Here is a 10,607-nt window from a genome sequence, read left to right as displayed (position 1 = left end):
GCGCGCCGCCCGCCGCGGCACCTCCTCCGGGAAGGCCGCTGGCGGTGCTGTTCTCCCGGTCCGCTTGCGGAGACACCTGTGGCTGGGTTCGGGAGGTCCTACGGGAACCTGGTGGTCAGCATCGGTTCTACCTCCTCAGCTTCTCCTCCGCTCCAGAGCCAGTCTCGAACTTGCCTCAACTTGTGCCTGAGCTGAGAAGGTGGGGGATCCTCCGACCTCCTAAAAACCAGCCCGCAGTTGGGCATAGTAACCCACGCCTGTAATTCCAACAGTGTGGGAGGCTGAGGCAAGAGGATCGCAAATTTGGGCCCTGCCTGCAATTTAGCAACTTAGTGAGACCCTGTTTCAAAATAATAAAGGGTCGGGGACATAGCTCAATGCAAAGTGCCTAGGTTCAATCCCCAGTACCTGCAAAAACAACCAGGACAGTGAGCCCTTCCAAAGGCCCACCCTGGGCTGCGGATGTGGCTCAGTGGTAGAGCACTTGCTTAGCATGCAGTCTTGGGTTCAATCCCCAGTACCGCCCAAAAAAGGCCCACTGACTAACCACTTATCCCACCCTCACCAAGTCCCACCAGGCTCTGCTCACTTCACACGCACACGCACACACACTCCCAACCAGGCATTCATGCATGCATTTGCTTACACACTCACATGCTCACACTGTTTACACAGACTCACCACCTACTTGGATATACATTGGGCACATTCATGCCACTCATACTTTTACACTTGTGGATACTCAGTGTATTTACACACTGATATACACAGTCACACCCACATCAAAGCAGTTACCCCTTCTTTGGGCTCCCTACCCCTACTGTGGTAGGGCAAAATCCCTGCTGTTCCCTCTTTCCTTCCTACTCCGGCAGAGGGGCAGGGCCTCTGGATAGGCCAGGCGTCCACTTCCTGCCCCCTCCACTCGGCGCCCGAGGTCGGCAAAGGCAAGCCCAGGATGGGGTTTGGCCGTCACCTTCCTGACACGCTCTCCACCCCAGGCTGCACACTCCTCCTGAGCTCACCAAACAGAGTGGCATCAGTGTTTCTTGTGTCCACTCTACTTGTTCCTCTGGCTCAGTGCCCCACCAGTACCCCTGGGAGGCTCATTCCTGCTCTCTGAGTTGGACACAAATGGCCCATCTACTTTCAGCTGAGGCTGTTCTTAGCGGTTTTCTGGCATCCCTTCTGTCTAGGAGCAGACATCAGGGAACAGGCAGGGCTGTCCAGGAGTTGTTATAGGGGTAGGGGTCTTCTCACCACTACTCAGGCCTCAGACTGTCTACAGCTCCCCAGGTGCTGGGCAGCATCCCCTATCCAGCTCCATGGCCCCCCATCAGCCTGTGCAGTGAGAGGCAGCTCCATAGGGGACCTGGTGGTTCTATGCTAGTTACAAGGCCACTGCTCCCCAACCACATTCTCAGGGACTTGGTGGTATCAGCCCTTGGAATTAAGTTGCTAACACAAAAGGTCAGCTGTGTCCAGTGTGTACTACAAACCATGTCTTGAAAATAAAGTTGACAGCTTGAACTAAAAATGCACATAGTGGTAGGGCCGAGAGCCCGGGCAACGCTCCCCTGCCTGTATCTTCAACCATACCACAGGACAGAGTGGTGTGGATGCACATAGTGAGTCCTCTGTGAACACAAGCAGTATCAACACAATTCTTACATAGAGGGAGACCCTGGAAGCTCATGGCAGGGTGGAGGAAACTCCTTCACTGTGGAGACTACCGCTGGTGCATCAGGGACAGAGGCAAAATGGAAGCTGCCCTGGTGCAGATGTTCAGGGCTCCTGGAGCCCACACACACCTCCCTTTCTTCCATGCCAGACTCAGGCACAGAACAATCTCCATGCCTAGCATGCTTGACTAACCTTGTCTCCAAAACATGCCACAGCTGGGCATCTGGTGTCTGTAGGTCGCTTTCTGCAGTGGACACTGTAGGACACCACCCAGATCTACTCCTAGACCCAGAGATTCACCCCTAGCAGCCAGGAGACACACACTGGCCCAGGAGTCCCCTCTAATGGAAGAGACAGCTTGCCACTGTGTTCATACCTCCAGGGCTCTCTTGGCCCCCCAGCTCAGTGGGATCTGCAACAGACCCTCTGGCAAACCCTACTCTCACGCTTCTCTTCAGTGTAACTCCCTGCAGGCAGATCCCCACCCCAGTGTCTGTATCCAGGAAGCCCTAGGCTCAGCCTAGCCTGGCTTCCTGGGTAAGGGCTTTAGAAGGACAGTGTGAGCGGACAGATACAGATGTCCTCAAGCTTGTACCAGTCCACATGGATACATGTCTGCACATGTGTGTGCTGCCTCATGTCTGCCCTACTGCCCTACGTTCTGATGGAGGAGCCCTTATTTGGAACACAGCCCCTGGCCCCTCAATCTTTCATCTGCCCTAGAGAAATGAGAATCAGCAATTGCTTAGCATACCTGGAAGTGGTAGATATGGGTCTGAAGATGCATAGGTCCTGTCCACCCTAGGCCTTGCTCCAGCACATGAGTGGGTAGAGCCCTGGCCAGTAAGAGAAGTCCTGACAGCTACCTTGGAATCCTCAGCTCAGGTTCCAGGCCACAAGTAACCACCCTAGGGGACCAGACCCGGAGCTTTGGAGGCCTTGAAGACTTCAGAAGAAACCGCCCCTTCCTGGGGAGCAGAAATTCAAGGATGGGTCCAGAACCAGTCCCTGCCTATTTGGGGAGGAAACAGAAGTGGGCCATGCTGGTCCAGGCTGAAGTCACAGCTATTTCTGAGCCAGCTACCTTCTCCTCATGCCCCAGTGCTTAGCAAAGGGGTCCAAAAGCTTCTGGACACAAAGAACAGCAAAACTGGCAGCATAATCCCCTGAAGGGAAAATGCAGCCATCCCCCCCCCCCGCCCCCCAGGACAGTGGCTGCCTTCCCTGCTCAAGGAGCCATTGATCCCTACCCTCAGGGCCTACCAAATACAGAAGGCCACAGAGGCCAGGTGAAAAGCTGCTGGAAGAGTACCCACATAGCATAGGAGCCCACTGGCTCTGCCCACTCCTACTCTGGCAGCTGTCAGTCCATCCCCAAGTGGGAGAGAAAACTAAGCCAGTGCGCTGAGCGCCTACAACAGTGAGACTAATGCTGGAACCTGGTCTCGGTGGCCTTTAGAGCCAAGGACTGATAGCCACACACCCACACAGCAGGAGGCAGTTCCGGCCCTTCTAGAGCCTGTGGGTTGGGGTCACAGAGCTGCTCACCCCAGTGCCAACTCCAGTCTTGAAGCCTTCTGCAGCCTGGGCATCTTCACCCTCACCTCACACTGACATCTTTGCTTTCCCAACAAGCCTCCCCAGCCCAGCATCAGGGCACACTGAGGACAGCAGAGGCCCAGAGCAACCCTTTCTCTCCTGGTACTTAAACCTCCTTCCGCCCCTGGTCAGCTTGCCATCCTGCCCTGCAGACCACAGAGAAAAAGCCCAGCCCGCCACTTCTGGATGGGCTGGCCTTGGGGGGGGGATTGCGCAAGCCCCCTACTCAGGCCAAAACATCTGGACAAGTGGGATGCTGGCGCCTGTCCTACCTTGTCCTCCTGGGGCAAAGCCAGGCTGCCCACTGAATGCAATGAGCCTCTCCTTGTTCATCTGAAAGGTGAGGATAAGAAAACCCTCCAGAATGCCCACTATTTCCAATATACCCATCCTCCCCTGAACTTATCAGGGTCACAAGGACACAAATGAGGCCTCACCGCCTTCTAGATTTTGAGGGACAAGGAGGGGGAAATTTTCCCACAGGAAGGGGAGTCATTGTTTGGGCGGAATGGCTGCAGGGGATGAGAGGAAGGAGGTGGGGGTCACATCCAGGCCTGCCTCATTAGCAGGGATTTATGATACACTGTCCCCCCTCAAAACCCCCGGAAGCCCCTGGAAGCAGCACACAGTGCCACAAAACAGCTGGGTGGCTTCCAGCAGGCAACAGGCAGCGGCTGCTCCTCCCTCAAAGCAGCGAGCTGTGGGCAGCAGGCAGCAGCTACCTCTCCTTCCCCAGGAAGTTTTAGCTGGGCCCCAGCTGCTCAGAAGAGAAGCACTTGGAGACCAGGGTCCTGCCCGCTGGCTTTACCTGGGGTAACTGTACAGATTACGGCCTGTCCCTCTGTGCTATCCAGCACCTCTCATGGGGCACCCAACTGCTGAGGCCTGTAGGTATTTTCCCAGGGCCAGGGAACCAACAATCAAAGACTGTTCAGGACAACACCCTCAGGATTTTTACAGGGTGAAGGCGGGTGGTGGGTTGTGATTATGCTCTAGCGGGTCCAGCGGACCCAGCAGACCCGAGAGTGGCAAACTAGGAGGGAGGTAGCTTTGGGGCCTCCTTTGTCGGGCCGTCTTTCCCCTGGGTCAGGCACTGCCCTCCCCAGATGCATCTGACTTAGAGGTTACAGGCAGGGCAGGCCGCAGGCAGTGGGTTTTGGGGACCAGGCATCAGTCTAGGGCGGCTGCCATCAGCTAGCGAATGTTCACAGGTCCCCACAGCCCTAGTCCTGGCCTCAGCTTCTTGAGGAGGCTAATGAGCTTGGACGGCCGCTCTCAGGTCGTGGGTGAGTCCCTCTCGGCATCCCAGGGCGGCAGGAGGGGCGGGGGCTCCAATGCAGTGGCAAAATCCCCGCTGTTCCCTCTTTCCTTCCTACCCCAGCAGAGGGGCAGGGCCTCCGGATAGGCCAGGCGTCCACTTCCTGCCCCCTCCACTCGGCGCCCGAGGTCGGCAAAGACAAGCCCAGGACGGAGGTTTGGCCGTCGCCTTCCTGGCACGCTCTCCGCCGTCAGCCTCCGCAAGCTGAGGCCCAGGCCTTCCCAACGCAGGTCTTCCGGCCCAGGGCCCTCGAGAGGGCAGACCAGGCGCCTGGCGCTTGGCCCATCCGGGGGGAGTGGGCTCTGCGGCCGTCAGGTGGCTCCTTGGGGCGAGGTCAGGGCTGCACACCCAGCCGCCTCCGCTCCTGACTCGCTCACAACTTGCCCACGCTGCAGTCGCCGCGGGGAAGGAGGAGCCCAGTGGCCTGGCCCCGCCCCTTGGTCACTGCGCAGGCGCCGCCCCGCCCCCGCCCCCGAAGGCGCTTCCGGGCAGCGGATTGCGGGCGCGCGGCGGGTCTCAGGTGAGTTCGCGCAGTGGTGGCGGCGGCGGCTAGCAGCCCCATCCCCGTGGCCCCGGGCAGGAGTCTGGGGCGAAACCGGTGACTGTGACTGTGACTGCGCCCTCTAGTCCCGACGGGGCCTCAGTTTTTCGGACGAGCCCACCGCTCAAGGGGCGTCCGGGCAGAGCAGCCTTTGAGTGATCCGACGTGGTGGGGCCGGCCCGGGGCCATACCGGGTCAGATCCGGGCCGCAGCGTCGCGCAGTCTGAGCCCGCGGCGAGCTGGCACAGTGGGCCAGGCTGCAGAGACGGTAACGTCAGCGTCCATTCCCGGCGGACTGGCGGTCTCAGTCCAACGTGGACGTCAGTACAGATGTTAAAAATAATGGGTTTCTGTTGTGTACTGCCGAAGACCAGCCGTGGAGCAGCCTTGCCACTCACGGTCTTTTTTGACACCCTCTCCTCTTTGACCCTCTAATAGCTGAAGATATGTGATCAGATTTCCCTAGCCTTGTGGAGAACCTCCTCGGAAGAGCTCTTGTCCTACTGGCTTCGTACTCCTTACTCTGATACGCTGAGGGGCAATGAGGCAGTAGGCACTTATTAGGGACCTGCAGGGGCCATGCCCTGAGCAGTTGGGATGGAGCAGGGCAGATGGCAGTCCCATGCTCCCCCACCTGTGTGTGCCAGGCCTTCTGGGCCATTCCCAAGCATTGGCAAGTAGGAGCTTTGCTCACCTATCAGTCATGCAGTTGAGAGGAAGAACCCAAGTCTATTTTTCTGCCAGGCACTGTCCAGATCTTGCCCAGGTCAGAGCTGTGTTTTTAAATTCTTGCCCAAGGTTAGATACAAAGAGCAGCATTCCAGAAACAAACTGAGAAGCCCCCTCTGAGTTCACATAATGAATGGGAATGAGGAGATCCTAGCGCTCATGTTCAAGTCTTAAGCACCAACTGCCCCCTCCCCAGGTCCTACAGCTCACGCACCCAAGCTGTTCATTTTCCACGTGTGCAGGGTATGTGGGACAGAGTGGCCACACTGCTACCACCAGCAGCCTGTCATCACCTGTGATCATTTCCCAAGGGCCCCTGAGGTCGAATGTCAGCTGTGACATTGTTTGTGCCTCATAACCACACAGGAGGTAGGTACCCCCACTTTGCTGATGAAGAAAAAGCAGTCACATCTTTTTCAGTACTGGGGACTGAGCTCAGTACTAAGCTGTATTCACCCCCTTTTTGTTTTCTGATACAGGGTCTAAGTGGAGCTCAGGCTGACATTGAACTCATGGCAATCCCCATGCCTCAGCCTCCTGAGTGCTGGGATTACAAGTGTACACCACCATGCCTGGCTTTATTTATTTATTTTTTTCCTGTAACGGGAATCGAACTCACAACCTTGTACTTGCCAGGCAGGCGCTTTGCCGCTGAGCTAAATCCCCAGCCCTCATGCCTGGCTTTATATTTCCAACCCTTTTAAAACTTTTTTTTTTCTTTTTTTGGAGACAGGGTCTTACCATGTAGTTTAAACTAGCCTTGAACTCACTATGTGGCCCAGGCTGGCCTTGAACTCAAGGTGATCTGCCTCAGGCTCCAGGAGAATGCTGAGATTATAGCTGTGCACTACCACAGCTGGCTCTTTTTAAATATTTTTGAGACAGGGTCTCACTAAATTGCCCAGGCTGGCCTTGAACTTCCAGTCCTCCTGCTTTAGCCTCCAGTGTAGCTGGGATTATAGGCATGTGCCATTGTGCTCAGCCCCATCTGCTGCTGGAAGTCCCTGAGCCTGATTCACCACACAACTATCTATCCCCTCCTACTCAGATACTTAATTTGGTTTTTTCCCATTACAGCTTTCCTGAAGGATGAGGCAAAAAAAGAAACTGGCAGAGGCAGAGCAGCAGAGCCCAACAGACACAGACCAGATGCCTTCCTCCAAGAAGGCTTACTTGGGACCACGCTTAACCCTGGGCTCCCAGCGCAGCATCTATTTCTGTCAGAACCCAAAGGACCACTCTGCTCGATTGGGGTCAGAGTTTTTTGACCAGCCAGCAGTCTCCCTGGCCCGGGCATTTCTGGGACAGGTAATGTACATGTAGCAGTATGGTCTCTGCTGAAGTGCTAGTGCAGGCCATGCAGGTATCCTGCACCCAGCCGTCTCATCATTGGTGACTTACTCTTTGTTGACCATTCTTGTGTTCATGCAAGTGGCTGTTTTGTCCACACTGGTCCCTGGATAGTTCATCTCAGAGACGGGGATCCCTGGGAAGAATGAGGAGATTGCCAGTGCTGCTGGCTCCAGTGGAGGCTGGGCAGCCGCTGTCAGCCTCCTATTATGACCAGGGACAAGAATTCTGCATTGTTAGCTTTCCCCACCTGGGAAATAGAGCTTTGTCCCTGTTCTACCTGAGACAACCCACTTCCCCGTGGGGCAGGTTACTTGCCAGGACTATGAATAGTGTTGGCTCCCACATTTTTGAGGGGCCACGGTTGTCCAGCCTATCTCCTAACATGGTGCTCCTGGTGGGGCTTGGTTGTATCATTAGTGACAGTTTTAGACATATAAGAACTGTGACTGAGGCCACCATTGGGTTGCCAGCATCAGAATTCCCTTGGGACATTCACCTTCTCACTGTGCGGCTTATCATGCCACTGCTGCCTTTTTAGTGGCCCCTGTGGGTCAGTACAAGTCAGGATCTGGGCTCTGCCAGGCATACTTGGAAAGGGAAGCAGGGCCCGCCCAAGGCCCATCCTGGGGTGCCTGTGGAGCAGCCTTTCACATGTGCACAACTGGAGTTTTGGCTGAGTCTGTGCAGAGTATCACCGGCTATTGTTCTAGGATGCCTGTACCCCAGGCCTGACTTTCTGGTTCTCTGGGCTGAGATTCCCTGGGCTGTTTGTCCTTTAACAAGCCTATTTTTAGATTATATATATATTTTTTTCGGTACCGGAATCAAACTCAGGACCTTGCGCTTGCCAGGCAGGCACTTGTGCCACTGAGCTATATTCCTGGCCCTATTTTTAGATTAAAATAGCCAATGAGAGTGAGTTTCAGTAACTGATAAAAAAACTTGTGCCAAAAAAAGAGAAAACCTTATATCAAGAATTAGAACAGAACAGACCCTAACCTAGTAGAGAAGGGATAAGATTTTGTTCCTGTGAGGATGCTTTCATTGTTCACAGGATCCATCTGAAACACCTCAATAATGCCCATTTTTGCAGTGACAAAACAGCCAGTGGAGCAGGTACGATTCGGGCCTGGGTTAAGGGACAAAGGGCAGCAGCCACAGCACAACAGTCTATTCAGCATGCTCAGTGTGTTAGTTTCCCTTTAGGCCCCTGCCATACCTACTTGAGCCTATTGTGAACAAAATGATGTCCAGCAGAAAAGAGGGTGTCTTACCCTGTGTGTCCCCTTGGAGGTGTGGGAGCCTGCAGAGTGAAGCCACTGGAGGAATGCTTCCTCTGAGCACCCACAAAGATGGGATGGGGCTACCCCTTCTCTCCTGGAGGTAGTCTAGCCAAGCCTGAAGTGTTCACTCCTATCTTCAGTGCTTTGAATGCCTGCACGGATTTCTGAGCTTATAGGACAGACACTGACCTTCTTCATCCCTCTACCCTGCCCTGTGATACCTTCAAGGTACCATGGGGCTACCTGGGCAGAGGCAGTGGTGACCTGACTGTCCAACTAATCTAAAGAATGGGCAAGTGCTGTGGATGTGACTGGTCTCTGAAGCTCCATTGTGAACCATGGTTTAGTCAGGCCTGGAGTTGCAGATACTGGAGTGGGATGCTGGCCATTCCATGGTCCAGGCTGGTGCACTGCAGGGTAGCTGATCCCACTGCTCAGAACATCTAAGAACTGGTGGGTGGGAGCTGCATGTGAAGGGCTCTTTGTGGCTACTGGATGAGGCCAGGTTGGGGACATGCCACAGGCTCCAGAATATCGTAAGAGGCTACGTGGGAACACCCTTGTTTCTTCTACACTATCTGGTGTCACGCTGAACATTTACCGTTCCCTTAAGGGAAACTGGGGAAGGAGGTGAGGAAACTGAGATGACCTGAAGGTTGAACTTCACAGCGCATTCTCAGTGAACCAAGTCCTAGCTAGAGCTTAAGGTGGCTCCAACTTGTGGTCAGGACCCTCAGTGAACAGGGCTTATAGTCTGATGGTCAAGCAGGGCTGGTGGCCTCCATGGCATTCAGGTACTGAGCAGGAGCAACAGAAAAGGCAGGATGGAGGAGCCAGGTGGAAAGGCTTGGCACATCCCAAGTTGGGGAGAGCAGGTCCAGTGGGGACTGTCAGATTGTGTAGAGCCCTATCCTTCTGGCCCTGAGCAGACTGACTGCCCACAGGTCCTTGTCCGGCGACTTGGTGATGGCACAGAACTGCGTGGCTGCATTGTGGAAACTGAGGCATACTTGGGACCCGAGGACGAAGCTGCCCACTCAAGGGGAGGCCGGCAGACCCCCCGCAATCGCAGCATGTTCATGAAGCCTGGGACCCTGTATGTGTACCTCATCTATGGCATGTACTTCTGCATGAATGTCTCTAGCCAAGGTTAGTGGTGCTGGGCATGAGGGAGCAGAAGAGCTGGCAGAGCCCTATCAGCTGGCAGCTGGGGAGGCCCTAGGAGGATGGGTGGGCAGGCATTTAAACAGGGAGCTGCCAAGGGTCAAGTCTAGGTGTCAGGAGCTCTGGTTGCAATGATTTGGAAGGGGATAGTCCCGGGAAAATGAGGTGACTTTAGTTTGGGGTAAGCTGGGCTTAGGCAGGAGCTTTTCCAACTGGCCTGTTGGAAGTCTGGATCAGTTCTCAGCCAGAGGAAATTCTGCCTCTTAGGGGACATCAGGCAACATCTGGAGACATTTTCTGGTCATCATAGCTAGGGGGTGCTATTGACATCTAGTGGGTAGAGGCCAGAGATGGTGCTAACTTCCCTACAATGCATAGGATGGCGCCCACCAGAGAATCCTCTGGCCCTGAAGGTCATTAGCAGAGTGCTCCTGGGAGAACTTGCTTACTTCTGTTGGTCTGGCTTTGTCCTTGGTCAGTGTGGTAGCCCTATGTTCTGGGTGGTGTCTCAGAGCATGAGGCAGGCCAGCACCTGGGTCCAGAGCACCGTCCTGTCAAAGCCACTGCTGTCCAGGAGTACCATCTGTCTGGCCCACCCTTCCTAGCCAGTCCCAGCATCTGGGCTCTTCATGCCTGCTTCCAGATGGGCAAATGCCAGAGATGGCCAGTGAGGAACTCACAGTCTGGCATGTTGCAGGGTCACACATTTGTTGAGCAAGTACAGAGCAGACAGATGGAGGCATCTAAGGCAAGAGCCTCCAGGGCTGGAGGACTCAGAGACTGCAAGACTGGCCCAACGGCTGACATAAAACAGATGTTGAGTGAAACTCTGGGTGACTGGATATGAAAAGATGGTGGAGGCCGGGCGTGGTGGCACACGCCTGTAACCCCAGCACTCAGGAGGCTGAGACAGGAGGATCATTGTGAGTTCGAGGCCAGC

General features: G+C 55.1%; 1 protein-coding gene across 3 annotated transcripts in view; it reads left to right on the top strand.

The window, feature by feature from the left end:
- Positions 1-4,128: 4,128 nt before the first annotated feature.
- Positions 4,129-10,607, top strand: part of Mpg (N-methylpurine DNA glycosylase) — a 9,243-nt gene continuing 2,764 nt past the window's right edge. Inside the window, exons 1-3 of one of the 3 annotated variants that reach the window (XM_013517826.1) lie at positions 4,129-5,117; positions 6,945-7,175; positions 9,433-9,652. In XM_013517826.1, coding sequence (XP_013373280.1) covers positions 6,957-7,175; positions 9,433-9,652 — 439 coding nt within the window. In that variant the 5' untranslated portion in view covers positions 4,129-5,117; positions 6,945-6,956. Of the gene's footprint in view, positions 5,118-6,944; positions 7,176-8,084; positions 8,337-9,432; positions 9,653-10,607 lie in introns of those variants that run through there. The other 2 variants (XM_005391675.2, XM_013517827.1) reach the window with 2 other exon arrangements.

The sequence above is a fragment of the Chinchilla lanigera genome, unplaced genomic scaffold (assembly GCF_000276665.1).
Source record: "Chinchilla lanigera isolate Chin_1 unplaced genomic scaffold, ChiLan1.0 scaffold00041, whole genome shotgun sequence".
Taxonomy (NCBI): domain Eukaryota; kingdom Metazoa; phylum Chordata; class Mammalia; order Rodentia; family Chinchillidae; genus Chinchilla; species Chinchilla lanigera.
Note: the sequence above shows the minus strand (reverse complement) of the source record. Positions and strands in the feature narration are given on the sequence as shown.